Source organism: Capra hircus, chromosome 11 (genome assembly GCF_001704415.2).
Source record: "Capra hircus breed San Clemente chromosome 11, ASM170441v1, whole genome shotgun sequence".
NCBI lineage: Eukaryota > Metazoa > Chordata > Mammalia > Artiodactyla > Bovidae > Capra > Capra hircus.
In genome coordinates, this window is record NC_030818.1 from 95,236,493 (window position 1) to 95,259,173 (window position 22,681).

The 22,681-nt window shown below is 36.9% G+C and overlaps 1 protein-coding gene and 1 long non-coding RNA gene across 4 annotated transcripts in view; one reads left to right on the forward strand and one right to left on the reverse strand.

Annotated features, from left to right (window-relative positions):
• The window catches only part of LOC108637165, a 48,432-nt gene extending 45,609 nt beyond the window's left edge, over window positions 1-2,823 (forward strand). The window contains exons 3-4 of one of the 2 annotated variants that reach the window (XR_001918856.1): window positions 1,504-1,636; window positions 2,461-2,823. This is a non-coding gene — a long non-coding RNA (uncharacterized LOC108637165). Of the gene's footprint in view, window positions 1-1,503 lie in introns of both variants that reach the window. The other variant, XR_001918855.1, reaches the window with a different exon arrangement.
• The window catches only part of NR6A1 (nuclear receptor subfamily 6 group A member 1), a 220,235-nt gene that overhangs the window by 165,173 nt on the left and 32,381 nt on the right, over window positions 1-22,681 (reverse strand). For both annotated transcript variants that reach the window (XM_018055752.1, XM_018055753.1), the window contains exon 2: window positions 21,710-21,751. In XM_018055752.1, the coding sequence (XP_017911241.1) occupies window positions 21,710-21,751 (42 nt within the window). The remainder of the gene's footprint in view (window positions 1-21,709; window positions 21,752-22,681) is intronic.

The following is a 22,681-nucleotide window of genomic DNA, read 5'->3' on the forward strand; positions in this document are numbered from 1 at the left end:
AATATCACAAGTTATATATAATTCTCCGTAACCTTCTTTCACTTAAAATGATATGGCTATCTTTCCAGTTCAAAGGACATGAGCCACCTTCCAAGGAACTGGCTCAAACAGAAAAAATCATGAGGAGCCAAGAATGATGCCAAACTTTCTAGACTATAATAGGAACCTGGAGTACACTAAGAAATGAGCAACTTCAGACTAGAAGGAAGAGGAGTTCATTTTTTGAACAGAGGATTCAAATTTGTGATTTACAAGCATGGAGTTGAGAGTAAATGAGCCAAGCACAGAAAGAAAAACATAGGTAACAAATTTTTATTGGACATCTACCATGTACCTGGACTGCAAGAGAAGCCTGGAGACACAAAGGGAACAAAAGCACAGAGTGAAAGTGGCAAACCACGGTCTAATGAACAAATCTTTCCAATGGTGAAAAGTTTTGCAAATGATAAAAACAAAGTACTATGGGAGCAAATAAGAGACCAAGTCAGCCTTAGGGGTTAGAAAGGTCCAGAAAGTGACCTCAAGGAAATGATGTGTAAGTTAAGACTTGAAGGATAAGTATAATTACCTGGGTGAAATATAATTACCTGGGTACGGTGACTATTCCAAGCAGAGGGAACAGGTGGCATAGGTTCAGGAGCATAGGAGCATAGTGCTTTCAAGAAACAGAAAGTGTGGCTGATGCACACAGAAGAGGTCCTGAGACAAGGTTGGAGAAGAAGGCAGGAACTTTGAAAAATTAGCAATATTCTTATAGAGTAGAATTTTAGAGTGACAGTCACGGATGAAAATAGATTTCTGGAAAGGAGTGGTGAAGTCCTTAGGATAAATGAGAGGGAAAACTTCAGCTCCATTACTTATCAACTATGAGAACCTGAATAAGTCACTTACCCTCTTTAAATATGTCATCTGTAAACAGGGGTCAGATTCCCAGATGGCACTAGTAGTAAAGAACCTGCCTGCCAATACAGGAGATGTAAGAGACACGGGTTCAATCCTTGGGTTGGGACGATCCCCTGGAGGAGGGTATGGCAACCCACTCGTGTTCTTGCCTGGAGAATCCCATGGACCGAGGATCCTGGCAGGCTACAGTCCATAGGTCACAAAGAGTCAGACATGACTGAAGTGACTTAGCACACATGCATGTAAACATGAGATATGCTAATAGTATTTACTTCAAAGGGCTACTTGAGGAATAAGAATACATATAAAACATTTCACACAGAGCCTACCACAACAGAATGCTAACATCTTGTGTATGTATGTGTGTGTCTGTGTGTGTGTGTTCGTACTTGTGTGTATATGTGCCAATTGTGCACTGGTCGATAGGAAGTAAACAGCTAGAAGGAAAAGGGTTAACAGTTGAAATCTCTTAAGCTGTAGAATAAAGGTGATTTTTACGTTTATTATTTATAACTCATCTATGCCTTCGAAGTGTTTAACAATAAATATGCAATATTTCAATAATTAATAAAATTTACTTGAATGTCTTTTTTTAAAAAGCACAGATTTCTTTTAGATGCAAGATCTACCTACGTTTGGCTGAAAAGCATATGGAAGAATCCACAGTGGGAAAGGAAGAAAAGACGGACTATTTTTATTAAGAAAGAGTACCTGCAGAAAGCGCAGCTACAGGGTTAGTAGAATGTAAAGGGCACCGGGTCCATGGCTTAAGTGGTCACCTTGGAGGGCAGACACATCAGCTCCAGAGAATGAAAATGACAAAGCACATTCCAGCCTGCTTCTGTATTCCTCCCCTACTGAGGCTGTATCTCAATAGGATCTAACTGGACCTTGTGATCTCAAATCTTGAAAGGGGCCTGTCATGGAATAAACACTCAATAAATGGATGCCAAATGAGTTCCTTTATGACTTATGGCACAATTAACATTTATAACTTAGGAAGCTCCCTGAAGTAAGCACAGGATACCTTCAAGCATCTGTGCCACGAACTACAGTTTCAACACAGGTATAATTTTAGTATCCACCAGATATCAGCAAGATTATACTTGCTATAGAACCTCTGAATTTACACTATAGCCCAACTTTCCTCCTACTCTTCAGACTAAGTAAACCTACTGAAAAATACATGCAATCAGTCAAAATCACACACCCCTTTTTCTTCTCTTCCCAGTACAGTGGGTCCTCCATATCTAAGATATGGAAGACCAACCATACTACACCATTTTCTAGAAGGGATTGGAACATCCTCAGATTCTAGTGTTCAGGGAGGGTCCTGGAATCAACTCCCTGTGGATACTGAGGGACGACATTAAAGAGTTGAGGCAAAACAGTACAGTTAAAAAAGAAACAGATGGTTTGGGATCGTGTGGAGACAGAAACTCTGCTTTTATCCCAACTCCCCCACGGTTCTGTGCTCTTGGACAAGTGAATCGCATCTTAAGCCGTACTTTCGACTTGTACCTACAGAGACTAAAGACACCTCTCCTACCTTCACAGGATTGCTGCGAGGCCTCAGAGGGAACACAGCGGGAAACGTGCTGCAAACAGCACAGAGCAGTACCGCCCAATGCATCTGGTTGTTGATGGCTCTACCCCATGAGTTATCCCTACTTGCAGCAGATAAGATTCCCTCACTCCCCAAACTCTCACGTACTTGTTAATCAGAAGCACATATTTGCAAGTTGTCTAGCTGAGGTTATTAACCTGTAACTCGGGTCTGAACGCAGGCATTTTTCTGTGTCTTAAGTGTCACCAGCCTAGACAGTCCATCAGAGCCACACTCTATGTTTGCATGCTCAGTCATGTCTGATTCCTTGTGATCCCATAGACTGTAGCCTGCCTAGCTCCTTTGTCCATGGGATTTTCCAGGCAAGAATACTGGAGTAGGTTGCCATCCCTTCTCCAGGCGATCTTCCGTACCCAGAGATCAAATTGCATCTTCTGCACTGGCAGGTGGATTTACCACTGTGCCACCTGGGAAGCCTCTCTTATTTATTTAGATCTTTTAAACCTCCCACAGAAATATTTTAGTTTTTAGTGTACATATTTTACACTTCTTTTGTTAATTTTAATCTTAAGTATTTTATTCTTTTGATGTAATCATGAATGGAATTATTTTCTCACTTTCATTTTTTAGATTGTTGATAGTTATGAAAATACAACAGATTTTGGTATATTGATCTGGTATCCTGTAACCTTGCTAAACTAAATTAACTCTATTTGTTTTGGGGCTTTTTTTGTGAATTAAGGATTAAACATAGGATTATGTCATCTATGAACAAAAACAATTTTAATCCTTTCCAATTTAGATGCATTCCTCCCTAACCCTCACCTTACTGCACTAGCTAGAATCTCCAGCGAATGATGAAAAGAGGTAGTAAGAGCACATTGTTACCTACCTTATTCCCAGTCTTACGGGAAAGACATTTGTATTTCACCAATTAAGTATTATTAGCTTTAGGCTCTTCATAGATGTCCCTAGTGAAGCTGTGGAAGCTGCCTTCTACTCCCAGTTTGTTGGGAGATTTTATCATGAATGAGTACTGAATTTTGCCAAATGTTTTTCCTGTGTCTACTCAGATGATCAGTTAGGGCTTTTTAACCTTCACTTTATCCGAATTATTTTATGCCCCAGGATACTCTTAGAAACAGTTCCATGTGTACTTGAAAACAATGTATATTCTGCAAGGCATATTCAATAAACATGACCTATGGTAAGTTGGCTGATTACTTCTCAATTTGTTATAAGCCTATGGTGGTGGTGGTTGTTGATAGTTTTATTCAGCTTTATAGTTGCTTTTCTTGGGGACAAGCTTCGTTCACCTTTTCACTCACTTATGACAGAAATGAATCTCTTCCTATGTTTTCACAAATCTCACAAGTAATAAAACCCTAATCTTGATGAAGCCAGTTAGCTTGAAATCAAGTCTCTTTTCCTGGAATTAGACCCAAGTGCCATAACAAACTGCTCAAATATAACTCAATCCCAAAATACACCTGGGAGGAAAAACTTCCTGAGGAAGACAGAGGAGGAAAGTCACTCTGGACTACTGGAATGGTTTTCAAATTCCAAAGGCAACAATACAGAAACTTGAATACAAAGACATATCTTCAGTTCCCACTTTGAAAAGCTGTACCTGTGGGAGTACCATCTATGTGTATATACGATCTGAACCAGCCCCAGAGCCAATCACGGCTAATGCAAGAGAGCCTGGACAGCCTCAGATCTTATCAGCAGGTAGGTACCAAATAGGTGTTATGCAATGAGTTACACTGAGGGCTACAACCAGAGCTGGCCACTGCAATTAAGTCCATCATATTTACACTCCCAGCCAAAAATAGGGTGGTTTGAAAGTATCTTTTCTACTTGCCAAACTTCAAGCACCACCTAATGCCTGGGTTTTCACTGCAGTTCCCAGATCCCCATCCTCTCTCACCCCAGGGCTCCCAAATTCCTAATAAACTACGCCCCTGAATTTGCCCTCTCTTTGCACTGTCCCTCAAATATTAATACCAGATTTAATGGGGAGTTTCTACAATCTCCATGCTACCTGTTTCCTGACTGAAGCTATCGTATCAGAAATTTCATCTGCTCTATTAATATTTTCCTTACAATGTACCAGCAATTTCTGCTGAATAGTCAGTGGCCAAAGTCCCGGTAAACGGATACCTGGACTCAAAACCGGGTTTAATCTCTTTCCTGAGTATTTAAGATATGAACACAAATGTCAGCCTGTGTTGAGCACGGGTGCTAGAAAGACAAAAGACAAGTCAGGGCAGAGAAGGGGCAGCCATTTTTCATCATGGACACAGAAGCAAAGAGTTATCAGTCTGAAGGAGAAAAGAAATGTGAAACAGAAGTACCAGAGAAAGAGAAATAAGCCTCCACAGAGATACTTGAAAAGAATCCTGGTCTTGCTCCTTCATGAAGTCCAATTGAATGCTCCCTCCTTTGTCTCCAAGAGAAACCCTGTATTTTCCACCAATATCCTCATTTTAAACTAGCTTAAGAAGAGTGTCTTTTTTGCAATTTAACTACTCAAGTCAACACCCCTAGTTTCCCTCCCTTCTACCAGTCTATATTTCCCAGACACCAACAATTATTTACACGTTAGTGTGTTACTTCGCCATAATACAGCTTCTTGTATTCCACTCATGTTTTTCTGACTCTACCAAGTTTCTTTACAACCCCCTAAGTTGAGATCATATTCTCAAAGCTCTAAAGTTTTCTTTGGTTATGATGAAAAGGGCAATGAAAGGCAGTGTGGTCTTAACGTTTTAGTCTTAGCTTCTCATCTGGGAACTACCATCTACTACATAAGGTTGTGATGGAAATTATATAAGGTGAGAATAAAGTGCTTAGTACAGAATCTGGCATATAGCGAGCCCCACTAAAGGAGCTCTTTTCTGCAAAACCTTGATTGCACTTGTGCATACTGAACAATAGGTAAAAGTCACGTCACTAATAATGAGGATCTAAATGGCACCGGGTATATCAAGAATACTAGTCGACAGTGACTGCTGCTGGGCAGCATTCTTTTCACAGGACCACACTATGTTGCTAACTTGTGCGCAGCCGATCAGCCTCCATCAGCATCTATTTCTTCCAGGCTTCCTTCCAGTCCCACTGTATTTTTGAAGCTTTTCAAATTACCCTGCTATCTTTCACCTGGATTTATAGGATCATTTCCACTAATTTACAAATGGTGCTTATGAGGCTTGTTTTTTTAGTGGTATTTTTTACCCAAGGTATTTCAAAAGAGAAAACAAAGGCCAGAAGTTGAAACTAACTGGTCAGACTTAACTAATAAAGCTTAAGAGAATGTGATATATTTTGGTGAGAGATTAAGAGTCAAAATTATCATGACTATTAGGAAACAGGGATTAAAACATTTTAAGTTTTTGTGTAATAAAACCTCTCACACAGAGAAAAAGACAGAGAAACAAAGGGATAGAGACAGAGACTAAATTTCACAATTAAGATTATTCTGATGAAAATGATGTTTAGAGCTTAGCTTTTACTGCATCTTAGTTATGTTGAAAAATTCCTGAACAACAGAGATACTAAATAATGCAGACACCAAAAAGAATCAACAAAAATCTCAGCACAAAATAATTTCATAAAGGATTTAACTGCCTTCTCAATTACAAAGGTCTACTCCATCCAACATACAGAAAAACAATTCCTAGAAGAATCAGTTGTTGTTACTCATGTAACAAATAATTCTGTCAATAGGACTGATCACATAAGCAGTAATTCTATCAACAGTATTAGAGCTACTATTATAAACATCTGCATACACATAGTGAAGACCCACATAACAGATTTTGCGTAAAGTCATAGAAGACACACATTTTTTAAAATTTCACACCTAGCGCCAAAGGCTATAGCACCGAGGCCTCTTCTTGCTAGCCTGTGGCTGTTTTCTACCTTCTCCTCTTCCTTCTCAATCTTGTAGGCCCATGATTCTCAAGGTATGAATTTAAAGAATCCTCTTGGTATATTAATCCAACTTTCATCCATTTTATGAGTGACTGACATCCCATTTATTTCTACTTATGAATAAAGGCTATTAGTAACTTGTTAATGGACTGTCAACAAAACCTGGTGTTTATAAACTAAAAGTAACAAGAGATTCTTTAACATTTTGCTAATAAGCCCGGATGCCACAAAATGGGTGACAATGTTTCAAAGCTCCTACTGCAAACACAAACATAAAATCACTTGGAAATCTTACAGTTCTCTGAACCCCATTATCACTGTTAAGGGAATGTGGTAGTTTCCAATTACTGTTATTCTACTTTTAAATCTTCATTACAGTTCATTCGGCATCCTCATTTTCAAATTAGGTCGATACATGTTGTGTATGCTAGGTAGTACATCAACTGTATCCTTATTTTACAATTTTCTAGTACTATAATTAGACTTTGACATGTATATGCCATTTCAAATATGAACCATATCTCAACTGCTAATGCACACTTACCATCTTCTCTCCAAATTTATTTGTATGTAATAGTTCATTGTCAACGAATTATTTTCGACTGGAAAGCAGGAATAGAAAGGTTAAGTAGATAATGGGGTCCTGCCTAAGTCAGCTGTGTTCATAAGCTAACTAAGTCACTGAGGTCAAAAATGTTGGCATCATCGTCATTATCAAGCAAGCTACAATAGGTCACATTGCTTTCAGCCTAGTTGTCCTCTCAAATCTCTTCTCAACTACTTCAGGGAGAATTAGAAACTCATTCCACCTGTTACCTTTAATTTTCACAGCCTGATAATTCTACCTATGGGCTTCTTAGAATCTTAAATCCCTTTAAGTGACCTTGTTCTTTCACTACTACCTTAAACAAATCCTTGTCCAGGAAAATTTCTGTTCTCCCAATTTCCATTTTTATAAAGAAAACCCACACCTTCAACTATAACATTCAAAAAGTCTTTTCATACCCTAAGAAAGAAGTCTTAGACACAAGGGATGGCAGGGTACTAATAACACCTCTTCTTGCAGCCTCCAAGGAAGTAAATTGTCAGCTCTTGCATAAAGAAGCACATCCTTCTTACTCTGACTCCTCAAACTCAGATCCCTTTGCGTTAATAGTCAGCTCTATCACATTCCTCTTCCTCTCCCAATATTGGAAAAAAAAAAAAAGCAACTGTATAGTTATTGAATAAGCTAACATTTTGCAGTTTTAGAGGCAATGGAAGTCAGGCAGCAGAATGGATTTCCATGATACTAATTAAAGAGTTTCCACTCCAATTAGTTTCTTGGAATAAGCTAAAGGATCATTCCTTCTCTCAATCTTGAGGACTAGTAGTATTACTTTAAAGAAAATCTTGGTTTTCTGTTCCGTTTAACTACCAGTTCTACAAACATTGTTTTCCATTTTTCAGTCTCATTCCTTGCTCCTGGCTCTTCAGTTAGGACCTGTTGCCACCTAGTGGACAAAGTGGGAATAAATGCCAACATATTATGCCAGGTTCTCACCACTGGGCTTCCAGAAGAGACCACTAGGTGGAGACTTGAAATCTGAAGAGTGCCTACACCAAAACCAGTTGGTTTAAGCCTACACAAAAAACTAGTATAAATTCACACAAATAAAAGCGACTGTGTTCAAAACAATGAGTTAAATAAAGATAAAAAAATGAGAATACATCATGACCATAAGAGGCTTATCCCAGTACTGCAAGGCTGGCTGAGTTTTCGAAATTCATATATGAACAGTCTAAATATATATGAACAGTCTAAATAACTAAACAGATGCAGAAGTAGTATTTGAAAAATTTGACACCATTTGTGCTAAAAACCTTTTGAGAACTAGGAATACAAAGGAACTTCCTCAAGCTTATAAAGGGCATCTCAAAAAATGTGTAACTTCCAGATTTCAAAACTTACTATAAAGCTACTGTACTCAAAACAATGTGGGATAAAGACAGACACACAGACAAAAGAAACAGAATAGAAAGCCCTGAAATAAGCTCTCACATATATGATCAATGACTTTTAACAAGGTTGCCAAGACCATTCAATGAGGAAAGGACAATCTTTTCAGCAGTGATGGAACAAGCGAGTATCTACATGCAAAAGAATGACTATGAACATTACCATATTATACAAAAATCAACTCAAAACAGAACGAAGACCAAAATGTATAAAACTTTTAGAGGAAAACAAACGGGGAAAGATTCCTGGCATTGGACTGGGCAATGATTTCTTGGCTATGACACAGACAACAGAAGAAAAAATCAGTAAACTGTACATCAAAATTTAAATCTTCTTTATATGAAAGGACACAATCAACAGTGAAAAGTCAATCCATAAATTGGAAGAAAAATATCTGCAAATAATATACTTGATAAGGAATAATCCATAATATTTAAAGAACTTGTGGAACTAAAACAACAAAATAACAAATGCAATCAAAACCACAATGAGATACTCACACTCATAAGGTATGTGTGATACTATCAAAAACACAAAAAATAGGAGGATGCAGAAAAATTAGAACCTGTGGCACTTTACATGGTAGAGCCACTATAGAAAAAAGCAATATGGTGCTTCCTAAAAAAAGTAAAAATAGAATTATAATAGGATCTTTTAGGCTATATACCTAAAAGAACTGAAAATATGGACTTGAGCTATTTGTACACTCAATATTCATAGCAGCATTATTCATAATATTCCCGATAGGTAGAAGGTATAAGCAACCCAAGGATCCATCAACAGATGTATGGATAGACAAATGCGGTATATAACAAACAATGGAAGATCAGTCAGTCTTAAAAAGGAAGGAAATTCTGACATGCTACAACATGGATCAACCATGAAAATAGTATGCTAAGTAAAGAACTCAGGCACAAAAGGACAAATACAGTATGACTCCACTTATATGGGATACCTAGATTAGCCAAATTCACAGAGACAGAAAGTAGAACAGCGGATGCCAGGGTCTGGAGAATGGGGAAATACTGTTAATAGTTACAGGTTCATTTCTGCATTTCCAGGACTTCCCTGGTGGCTCAGATGGTAAAGCATCTGTCTACAATGCGGGAGACCTGGGTTCGAGCCCTGGGTTGGGAAGATCCCCTGGAGAAGGAAATGGCAATCCACTCCACTACTGCTGCCTGGAAAATCCCATGGACAGAGTATCCTGGTACACTACAGTCTATGGGTCGCAAAGAGTTGGACACGACTGAGCAACTTCACTTCATTTCTGCAAGATAAAAAGAGACCTGTGTATGGATGGTGGTGATGATGGTTGCATAACAGTATGAGTGTAGAAATGACTCTAAACTGTACATTTAAAAAACAGTTGACAGAAAACAACAAAATTCTGTAAAGCAATTCTCCTTCAATAAAAAAGAAGAAAAAATGGTTAAGATAATAAATGTTTTGGTTTGTATGTTTCACCACAATTAAAAAAAACAACACTATAGCTAACATCATATGTGATAGTGAAACACTGAACTCTTTTCCTCAAAGATCAAAAACAAGACAAGAAGGTCATCCCCAACATTTCTATCTACTATTGGACTGCAAATCTTAGCCAGTGCTATAAGGTAAGAAAAATAAAAGTCATAAACATCAAAAAAGTAAAACTGTCTTTATTCATAGTCACACACATTAAAAGTCTCAAAGAATTTATTTTTAAAGTTATTAGAAGTAGTAAACAAATTTAACAATGTTGTATGATACAATCTCAATATACAAAAATCAATTGCACTTCTATACACTAGCAACACACAAATGGAAAATAAAATTTTTAAATAATATGATTTACTACAGCATTAAAAAAAATAATACTCAGGGATAAGTTTAAAGAAAGAGGTACAAGATCTCAACGCTAATCTTTTAAAACATCACTAAGAAAAAATAAAGTTCTGAATAAGTGGGAAAATATACTGAATTAATAGACTAGAAGATTCAATTCTAAAATAACAAGTCTCTCCAAACTGATAAGATCAGTGAAATCCAAAATCTCAGCAGGCTTTGTTTAAAAAAAAATTTTTTTTTGATAAGCTGATTCTAAACTGTATAAGGAAATTAAAACAAAACCCTGGAATAGCTAAAACAGCTAAAATATCTCTGAAAAGGAAGAATGGAGTTGCAGAATTTTAAGATTTACTATACAACTATAGCATTCAAAATATTGTGGTATTATAAATAGATTACTGAAGAAAGTAAGAGTCTACAAATAGATCATACATAAGAAGATCAAATTATTTTTCAGCAAGCATATTAAAAACTCAATGGGAAAGTCTTATCAACAAAAAGTGCTGTAACATAAATATTCATATAAAAAGACTCTGATTCCTATCTTATACCATAACAAAAAAAACCACCTAATTTTAATAAAGCTAAAACCATAAAGTTTCTAGTAGAAAGCAGGATAATACCTCAGAAACCTCAGGTTAGGCCAAGATTTCTTAGGGAGGATACAGAAGGCATTGATTATAAAAGAAAAAAATTAATAAACAGAACTTCATAAAAATGTACAACTTTTATTAATCAAAAGTCATGTTTAATAAAATAAAAGAGAAAGCCACAGATTGGGAGAAAAATTCCCAACATATATACTTGATGAAAGACTTGTAACATAATAAAAAATATCCACAATTCAATAACAGTACAAAGAACATGATTTCTTAAATTATCAAAAGATTTTGAATAGAAATTTCTAAAAAGGAAACACGAATGGCCAGTAAGGGTGTGAAAAAGTGACCAACATAGTCATAAGGGAAATGCAAATTAAAAACACATTTTTGCTCACTAGAATAATTAAAATTTAAAAGTTTACAACACCAAACATCTACAAGGATGTGGAACTATTAGAACTCATACTAATGGAATTGCAAAATGCATACACAATTTGGAAAACTGACAAGTTCATAAAAGTTTAACACAAAGTTACTATCAGACTCAACAATTCCTAGATATGTTTAAGAGAAATAAAAATATATCCACAAAAACCATGTACAAGAATATTCATAGCTGCTTTATTCCTAGTAGGCTGGACCCAGAAGGAGACTAGGTATCAACAGATAAACAGATCAACTATGATATAAACAATGGACTACTACTCAGCAATAAAGAGAATTAGTAACACTTGAAACAACATGGATGAGTCTAAAACATTATGCTGAAAAACACTAGAACAGACAAACTAATCTATCATGGCAGAAGTCAGAAGTTACTGATTCCTGGGGGCAAAATCGTATGATCAACTGAAAAAAGCCTAAAGGAATTTTCTGAAGGGATGGCAGTGTTCTACATCTAGATGGAATATAAATTTCAAGGGTACATACATTTGTGAAAACTTCTTGAATCTTACACTTAATATTTCACTGTAAGTATATCATTCCACTATTTTAAAATTATAATAAGTACATTGGCTTTGGACTCACAGAGGCTTCAGTTTTGCCACTTAACTGCTGTGTGATCTTGGCAAAGTGTTAAACTGTCAGTTTCCTTATCTATAAAATGAGGAGAACCAAAGTTGAGAACAGCTTCACAGAGTTGAAAGAAAAAGGAGACAAAGTTTTAAAACCATAAGCATATAGTAAATGCTCACTAAATATTAGCCTAAAAAGTTAGAAACTTCATATATTTCAGCAGTGAAGAAACATTCAAGAACAGCTGGAGCAGCTAAATGCTGGGCAATTCACTTGTATTATCTGACTAATTTTTTAAAAACAACCCCTAACAGGGATTATTAGTGTTTTATGGATGAAGAAACTGAACTTCACAGGTTGCCTATGATCACCTAGCAAGAACTGGCAAAAGCCAAGATGCAAACTCTCATATTTTTTCCACTACACCATGTCCATTAGGTTCACTTTTAGCAACATAACCCTGCAACCTCCAGAGCAGCACAATTCATATGAGCAGCTTACTTAAGGCTCCCTACATTCTTGACAGTAGGATAAAAAGTAGGCCAATTCTGATGCCATGATTAGTGAATGAAGGCAAGGCTGAAAGCAGAAGCCTGAAAATGCTGCTCTAAGCTTTTACCCTGTTCCTGAGCTTCAAGACAGTTTCTGATACTTGAGGATACTAATCCTCATTCCTTAAAGTAATTTCAAGATAAGAGAATTCTGAATGTAAAATCTGTGATCTAAATGGGAAACTGTAGCCTGGGTGGCTCAATTTGGCAGAATAGCCTTAGAAACTTGGCAGCTGAAATGAGAGCCAGTAGATTTTTAAAAAATCTGTATCTCATTTCTTAACATAAGAACCTCATTAAAAAAAAAAAAATTAAGGTCAATTCCCTGGTGATCCAATGCTTAGGACTCCACACTTTCACTGCCAAGGGCCAGGGTTTGGTTCTTGAACTGAGAACTAAGATCCTGTAAAATATGGTGCAGCCAATAAAAAATTTTAAAAAATTAAAACACAGTAATAGTGAATATTACTCTGTGATACCATTTGCCCAAAGACATCACTGTTAACAGTTCAGTGTATCTTCTTCCAGACTAAAATTTACCTTCTCCTTAACGATTCTACAGTATTTCACTACATGGATAACTACAATCCACGTAACAAGTCCCCTATTAAATTTCTGAGCTATTCCTTTTTTTTTTTTTTGCTATTATAAATGCTGAAAAGAATATCTGTGAATATACATTTTGCACACCTGTCATTTTTTATAGGATAAATACCCAGATGGGTTAACTGCTAAATCTGCAAATTTGAATTTAAAAAGTTTAAATTTTAAACTGCTAAATCTGCGAGAATAAACTCAAACATTTTTAGTGTTGACAGATATTATTAGATTATACTCATAAACTTCTTTCTCATTTTCGCACATCTTCATCTGCACTGACAATTATTTTTTAATGCAGGAATTGCAAACTCACATGCTTACAGAAGACTAGAAGGAAACGTAAGTATATCAAAGAGGTCATGCAGGTTTGTGACAAACCTGAGCACATGCTCATTTAAAGAGGCAGCCAACAGATCCCATGTAGAAATCTGGGCCTACAGTTGAACCATCCAATTTATCAAGAAGGCCAGAAATCCAAATTCTCACAAAAATCTTGCAGGTTTTAAATGTTGACAACTAATATGTTTTTATTTAAATATCCAACTAGTCAAACAAAATAGCTCTATAGGCCAGATTACATTTAGCTCATGGAATTTCACGCTAAGGTGAAAACGATATAACATTTTCACTTTGAATCTTTTTATTCATGAACTTTATCCTTCCCTATGTTTACCAACAGAGGGTATACCTATTAAAATTTAATTTTGGTTCATATTGTCAGCACCTTTTAAAGAAAGATGCTTCTTTTCTTCTTCCAGATTCACATCTACAACAAATACTGGACCAAAAAAATAAAAACGAAGAAATGTAACTTCAGGTACAGAAGCTAAGAGTCATCTTAACTGATCTCTGTGCCCAGAAAACACTTATGAGGACTGATTGGGATTCAATTGCTATACTCTCCTCAACATAGAGAACCACAAGATTTTTAGAGAAAATACCAATTTGTAAACCTCTGTATAACTCTGAAAAGGAGGATTTAATAATCCAAGGTTTGCCTCCACTACCTAACACATTTGCCTAACACAAAAAATTTTCTCTTTGGTGAGACATCAAAAAAGAAAGAAAAGAATTCCCACACATTCCCTTTGTTATCATATACTGAATTTAAACAGTCATCTTCCGCTTTTTTTTTTTAAATTAAAACAGGTTTATAGAAATCTTTCTCTGCTCTCAAAATATTACTGCAATACTGCTCCCACAGAAATAATTTCAGCAACCTATCTAATTTCAGAGTTTCTTCTCATTCCTTCTTAGTCATCTATTACAAATCTCCAGACCCAGATGTTCAAGCATTCCCTGAACCCACCAAAGATAATAGCAGAGATCCATGACTCTTCAAGGGCCCAAAAACAGCCTTTGAATGCAACTATCTTTTCATCAACTGTAAACAAGTCCTAAACTGTTGGCTCCATAGGGAGTCCCTACCAAGTCAGTATAAACTCTGAAATAGGGGCAGAGGTCAAGGGGATGAGCGCTCAGCCTAAACCCTGGCTCTCATCCCACCCCCATCCTGTTCAAAAGAATCCTTATCAGCAAGGAACTCCTCAGCAAAAGGCCACATTCAGGAGACCTGATCTTGCAGTGACCTAGCAGATTTTGCTGAAGCTTTGGAATCAAGGCTCTTGGAACTGTTATGAATGTGAAATACCAATATCACAACCAGAATGTTCTGAAGGAAAGGTGACACAAAAAGGGAAACCAAGGCAGATTTGTGAACTTATCTTCATTTGTTTCAGGAAAGAACCCATTTGATAATAAATGGTGCAAATAATCCTGAACTACAGAAGAAATCTCTTTGGGAACCTATTCCATAGAAAATTACTTTACTTTACATCCAAAATAATTCTAATATATGCAAAAGAGCCCAAATGACACTTAGAAAATAGTCTTTATTCTGGACACAAAAGGCCCCATTATATGTTATAAATCATTATATTGCCTTAAACTCTTCCATTAGCATCTGAGATTTGTCACAGTCAAGAGAGCCAGAAACAGGATAGAAGATTCATTAAAACAGCAGCTCTGAAGTCCCAGATATTTCTCCACTGTGTACATTGGGGTGAGTCATTTAACCTCTCCAGGCCTCAGCACTCTGGTCTGTAAGATAGGAACAGTATCTTTTCAATAGGTTTCATGAGTGCTTATTGAAAAATGCACATGAAGCATTTAGTGTGTAACAAATATTAGCCATTATTACTATTATTATCATTATTTTTATTTTTATGGAGTAAAAGCCACATATCATGTTTTGTGTCTGTCATTCCTGATTAAATCAGAGTCCCTTGACGGCAGGAACTGAGTCTTAGCTTGGCACACACATCAAAGGGAAAAAGAGAAGTGAGAAGGGAAAGAAACAATGAGGTAGGTATTACAAAGTCAAACTTAAATTTAGGTAATTTTAAATGCTATAACCAACCCTCCTCACTCCCACTGAACATGCTCAGAGTACCTAGTACATAAGGAACACCCAGTAAATGTTCGTTTTCTTTGATCTCTAACACCCAGCCTTAAGTTCATTATCTGCAGACCACACTTGGGCTTATATGAACTGTTTTCTCAAATCAAAAATTGTAATATACAGTTTGACAACTAGGAATAGACTGATAGGACACAACACAGAATGTTGGAATTTTGGAATGAACCTAGTCCAAAATTGGGTATTCTAGCTGAGATGTACATTTCTCTCTTATAGCCTGAAGAATCAACAAAAAGTCTCCTTGGGATCCCAAAACACCTGACAGATGAACGTGAAGCCAGAGCAAACTAGTAGTATTAAGTTGTTTCACTCTGAAGCTGTGTTTTAAATTGCCTGTTCCTCCCACATCACTCATGAATCTCTGCCTGGTGGGAATCTATCAGTATGGCAAGAGAGTGCAAACATTAATTTAACTCTCAAGTCTCTTCTAAAATGCTCATTTACCCAGGTATTTAATCAGTAATGGGGAGATATGTATGTATGTGTATGGGGGGAGGGGTGGGTGTGTGGGTGTGTGTGTGTGGGTGTGTGTGTGTGTTTTAAAGTTTGTGTCAGGAAGAATCCCAACTATGCAGTCCTTTTAAAATGGTAATGGTAGATTTTTAATGATACAAATTTCTTCCTCAGCATGCTCTCTATAAGACCTTGCTACTGACCAAAGAGCACGTGCACAATCTGAGTTATTTATTTTGAATAAACAGAGGGTTAACTTCTTTAGTTTCCTAAGAGGTTAAATAAATGGGCTGGCAGATGGTCATCTGGGTTACCTGCTGCTGTTGGAGGAAGGGGTCCAAACACCCAAACAGTCAACCAGATGGTAAAGAATAGCCTTGGCCAGCAATACATAAGCTCTGCTCCTTGGAGGAAACTACTTACTTGAAGTAGTAACTTACACCTGCTAACATCTGGAATGATTTATCTTTGTGTCAAGAAACACAGGCTAGTTTAATTGAATAAAGTGGTTACAACAGCCAGTAGTACAGAGAGACTGAGACTTTCAACATTATGCTACACAGAAAAACATCTACTCGAAAGCCTTTGACTGTGTGGGTCACAACGAACTGTAGAAACACTTAAAGAGATGGGAATACCAGACCAGCGTACCTGTCTCTTGAGAAATCTGTATGTTGGTCAAGAAGCAACAGTTAGAACCGGACATGGAACAATGGACTGGTTCAAAATTGGGAAAAGAGTAAGACAAGGTTATATACTGTCACTCAGTTCATTTAACTTCTATGCAGAGGACACCATGAGAAATGCTGGGCTGGATGAAATCACAAGCTGAAATCAAAACTACAGAGAGAAATATCAACCTCAGATATACAGAAAACAAAGAGGAACTAAAGAGCCTTTGATGAGACTGAAAGAGGAGAGTGAAAAGCTGGCTTGAAACTCAGCACTCAAAAAACTGAGATCATGGCATCCGATTCCATCACTTCATAGCAAATAGAAGGGGAAAAACAGAAGCAGTGTAAGATTTTATTTTCTTGGGCTCCAAAAACACTGCCAGTGGTGACTGCAGCCATGAAACTGAATGACACGTTCTCCTTGGAAGGAAAGCTATGACAAACCTAGACAGCATACTAAAAAGCAGAGACATCACTTTGCTGACAAAGGTCCGTGTAGCCAAAGCTATGGTCTTCCCAGCAGTCATGTACAGATGTGAGAGTTGGACCACAAAGACTGAGCACTGAAGAACCGATGCTTTTGAACTGCAATTCTGGAGAAGACTCTTAAGAGTCCCTTGAGCTGCAAGGAGATCAAAGCAGTCAATCCTAAAGGAAATCAACCCTGAATATTCATATCTGAAGCTGAAGCTCCAATACTGTGGCCACCTGATGCAAAGAGTGAATTCACTGGAAAAGATCCTGATGCTGGGAAAGACTGAAGACAAAAGGAGAAGAGGGTAACAGAGGAGGAGATGGTCAGATAGCATCACTGACTCATGGACATGAATTTAAGCAAACTCTAGGAGATCGTAAAGAACAGGGGAGTCTGGTATGCTACAGTCCATAGGGTCACAGTCAGACACAACTTAGTAACTGAACAGCAAAAACAATAGTGTTTATCATTTACCAAGCGTTATTCCAAATGCCTGTTATTACTTCATTTAATCTTCACAACAGCCTTGTCAAGTAGAAATACTTTTTCATTGTCCCCATACAATAGAAGAGAGTACTGAGGCACAGAGAGGTTAAATAATTTAGCCAAGATTACAGAACTCAAGCAATCTTGAGCCAGAGTCCATGCTCTTAATTCGGAAGAATTCTGGCTTATATTAAATAAAAACCTAAGGGCTCACTTAAAATGCAGACAAAAAATTTATATAAAATTATATTCATTGTGGTATTACTTATAATGAAGAAAAAACTGGAAACAACTGAAATGTCCAACAGTAGGAAAATGGTTAAATAAACCACGGTAAATCTTGCCATTAAAAAGATTTATGAAAAATTTTTCATGACTTGGACATTCCCAATGTAATGCTGAGTGGGGGAGCAATAAACAGTAGACAAAATTGTATATATGATTTCTAACCACATAAAAAGTTCAGACACAAACTGGAAGGACATATTCTCAAATAAGAAACAATGGTTATTTCCAGGCGGTGGAATTAGGGGTGTTTGTATTTTTCTTTTAGTGTTTTCCACAATTAGCATGCATTATCCTACCAACAGTTTAAATAAAGGCAATTTCTGTCTTTTAATCAAGCTACAAGAAAATCCTCAAGCAGATGGTATAAACAGCTAAAAAGCTACTAATCTGTCTAAACTTCAAGTTGTTACTTTCCTTGGGATAACACCCTTTGGACAACAAACCACCACAGTCAGCACATACCAAAAAGAATGCTCACCTTCAACTACAGAAACTGAATTAAAATATCAGTATTTTCAATTTTGGTCAATATCCATTCTCCAATTACTTATAGGATTATTTTATAAGAAGAGGAATGGATTTAACTATTCAAAGGCCAAAAATCAAGGAATGGATTTGCTGAAATGTAATAAGGGACAAAGTCTGACTAGGGAAGAAGAACAGCTGTTGCTAATCCAACTATTTACCCTTTGACCCTCTATCTGGCCAATAACTGAACAGTATCAATTGTTTTCCTGTATTATGTGCTGTTTACAATCCCTGAGAGGCATGAAAGGAATTAATAATTTAGCCTAGAAAGCTGACAGCCTTTATTGGGGAGCCTCTTGTCTGTGGGACAGAAATCAGAGCAAGTAGCTGTCCTGAAGTCATAGGTCCCTTTACTGTTCCTGTTTTATAGCCTAATTGGCCCCCAAACATAAATCAATTATTTCTCCTGTTTTAAGCAACAATGACTTCTATTCTCTAACTTCCCTTGTATCAAGTCAGTCGTTGTTCTCTTGAGTTTTACAACTACACAGTAAACATGATGGCTGAGGAAAAAAAAACTCGGGGAGCAGGGCGGACTGGGGTTATTTGGAAACAGAAGCAGAGAAAGGTTATGCTGTTTTGAACTTCTCTTGACCTTTGACTGCCCTTGTCCCTAGCTTATGCTAATAGGCAGGGTACAGAGATGCTTCTTGTAGAAATGAACTTAGCCTGAACCTGTGCCATAACATTGGACTCCAGGAAGCCCAGGAATCATAGGAAGGCGGCCAGAGTGTGAACAGCCGCCCATATTCTAAGCATGGCTACCCATCTGCTCTACCACTGAAAAGGGAGGCGGGGGCCGTATGAATTGGACAAAATTGGTTTTCCTCATCCAGTTCCAATACATACCACATGTCCAAAACTTGCTGTCTACAACCACTGACAAGCAAAATGGGAAATCAGCAACAATGGTATTTCTTGGTCCAAAATAAGCAAGAATGAGCAGGCCTTCCCTATCAGGAATTTGAGGAGTAAGGGAGACACTGGAGCCTCTAAATTCCAAAGATTCATCACAAAGAAAACCCTACTGTCCTCCATCTAATGCACAAAAGTCATGAGGTATTAACATAGGAGACTTTACTCCTTCCCAATCAGAAGCCATAGAATTTGTAATATCAACAACCATAATCAATGTAATACACGTGTATAGCCCATTTCATTCTTGAGGTTTCCTATTATACAGTAGGACTGAGCATGCTCATTTGAACCCCAAGATTGATTCAGACAGGATGATAAACTTCTGTTTCTGCCTACTCATTATTATAATGTCAGATCTTTATGTATTTCAAAGAGACAGACCAAAAACACTAATAAATTCACAAAAATAACATAGGGACTACTGAAAATATTGGCCACATAAGCTAAGTACAATTTTTTAAAAAAAATGATTTTTTTAGGAAACTCTCATTCCATACTGACATATATTAATAAAATTATGATTCAGTATCTGCTCATTCTCATGGAATGGAGAGATCTATAAAGCACAATATCTAGACAGGGATTCTATGCAGAAATGTTAAATGAGTTAGAATTACTTGGGTCAGCAGGAAGAAAAATCCAAAAATAATCTTCCTAAGAATATCAAGTACCTTTCCTAGAAGATTGGCATGAATATTTTTAATTGCTACTAAATGAAGAATAAATTTGGGTCCCGTATGCTTAAAAAACTGCATTTTAAAATAATTTCAGACTAGGAAAGGTTTTCTGATAGACTGTTAACAAATGAGAGTGGGACTTTGATTGATTTATTTTTGTATCCCTGGAGCCTAGAACTGGGCCTGAGCAGAAAACATTCAATATTAAATTGAGTTCTCAATTATCTGGCTTGTTTTATGTGTAGTTCTATCTCAAAGATCACAAGGCATGTCAGTATCCTTCCTAGTGTTAGAAAATTCTTCTAAGTGGGGCTTCCCACTGGTGGTCCAGAGGCTGGGAGTCTGCCTGCCAATGCAGGGGACACAAGCTCACTTCCTGGTCCAGGAAGATCCCACGTGCCACAGAGCAAGTAGGCCCAGTGCCACAACTGCTGAGCCTGAGGGTTACAACTACTGAAGCCTGCATACCTACAGCCCATGCTCTCCAACAAAAGAAGCCACTGCAATGAGAAGCCCATTTATTCCAACTAGAGAGTAGCCCATTTGCCACAACTAGAGAAAGCCCATGTGCCACAAGGAAGACCCAGAGCAGGCAAGAATGACAAATTCTAAAAAGTGCTTCTAAGAAAGGCCCATGACTCAAGAATTTACTTTTTCCTCCTCCTAAATGACAGCTATTCATAAAAGAAAGACAAAGTGAAAACAGTGTGTTCCCTCATAGGTACTGGGATGTGAGGTAGGAAGGTGGGGTAAACCAAACCTATAATATCTTATAAAGTAATATCCAGTGTTACCTACAAAGCTGATTCAGAACTTTATGACTTCTAGAAAGAAAAACCTATTTCCTTAATGTTTGATAATCATTATGAGACTTACTTTTGTTTTGCAATAAGTAACTATTAGTTGAACAAACATGAATTTTATACTATTAAGGTGTGTGAGGGAAATATGAGAAGGTCCACAGCTGTTAGTCAGGATGGTGAGAAGGTGAACTTTATCGCTTACCTCAACAACAGAATGGTAACAAATAACCAGCCTCATAACCCTAAAAAATACAAGAACTAGAAAAAATAACTCTAGATCATTTAATAGAGTCTCAATCTAAAGTATCATTTGACCTTTTAATATTACGGCAAAATCATATGTGTATACACTGAACATTCCCATGTCCACCACCCAGAATGGTGTCTGTGACATTATGAGAGCACTATAAACACAGATGAAAAGCATCATTTAATTAATATTTTGGAACGGTCATTCTCGTACCTTAAACTTAAGAATGTAGATGAAGATGCTTAGAAATTAAACTGTGGTATGAAGGTTATGATCTATAAATATCTAAACCTTTACCTAATCCTTCTTTGAAAGAAATGTCAAAATTAGTCAATACTTTCAAAACGTGGTTGTGGGTATATGCTTGTATGTATACATAAATGAAAGCACAATTTTTGTCAGTGGTAGCTTCATGGGATGATGGAAAACAAGACTAGCATTAAACAGAAATTTTCAGCAAAAAATTTTCTATTAAATGGCTAGAGTCTGACCATCAAAAAGTATTAGGAAAAATAAAATAAAATATAAGTAGAAAAAAGAATGTCCTCCCCATAATCATAAAGTGAAATAAAATCTGTGAATAGGCCTATAAACGACACCTTAAGTTACACATTTAAAAGTACACACACATATGCTTTTCTTACCCATTAACACTAGAACATTTAGAACTTACTAGTGCTTGAGTTGAGCTCTGCCAATTCGTCCTGACAAAAGCCTGAAGAGAAAAAAATAGGAAAAAAAAGATTATAATTCATGAATTACTCCAAGGTACCTCCAAATATGAAAAGTATCATACAGTAAAAAAAAACACCTAGACTCATAAGTCAAATTTGCATTTGAATCCTGGCTCTATAATATTTAGCTACTGTAGATCCTTCTTTGAGCCTCGATTTCATCATTTTTATATAAAAAAATGGAGATGGTAACAGCACTTCTCATGGAGCAGTAATGAAGATTAAGTGAGATAACGATATAAAATGCTTATTTAGCACAGTCTCTGGCACGGAGGAGCTCAATAAACAACAGTATAAGCAACCATGAGTAAGCATGCCAAAGTTAGTTATAATAAAACATGTGCAATATGTATACATATGTAATACATATGTTGAAAGTTGCTCCCTCATATCCAGCTCTTTGCAACCCCATGGACTATACAGTCCATGGAATTCTCCAAGTCAAAATACTGTGGGTAGCCTCTCTCTTCTCCAGGGGATCTTCCCAACCCAGGGATTGAACCCAGGTCTCCCACACTATAGGCAGATTCTTTATCAACTGAGCCACCAGGGAAGCCCAAGAATACTGGAGTAGGTAGCCTATCCCTTCTCCAGGAGATCTTCCTGACCCAGGAATTTAACTGGGGTCTCCTGCACTGCAGGTGGATTCTTTACCAGCTGAGCTATCATACTTTGTACTAAATTTACAATGCATTTAATATTTGTCATGTTCTACTTATGCTATCAATTATTTTCCAAAAGAAAGCAAAACATATGAACTTATAAAAACAAAAAAAATGAACTTATAAAACATCAAACAGGGTAATTTTACTTAAAATTTTCATAACTGCAGAAGAATTTTACCTATACACACAAATAGAAGCAATTCTTTCATTAATGAGTATACTATTCAGGTTGGAATAAACAGCCCT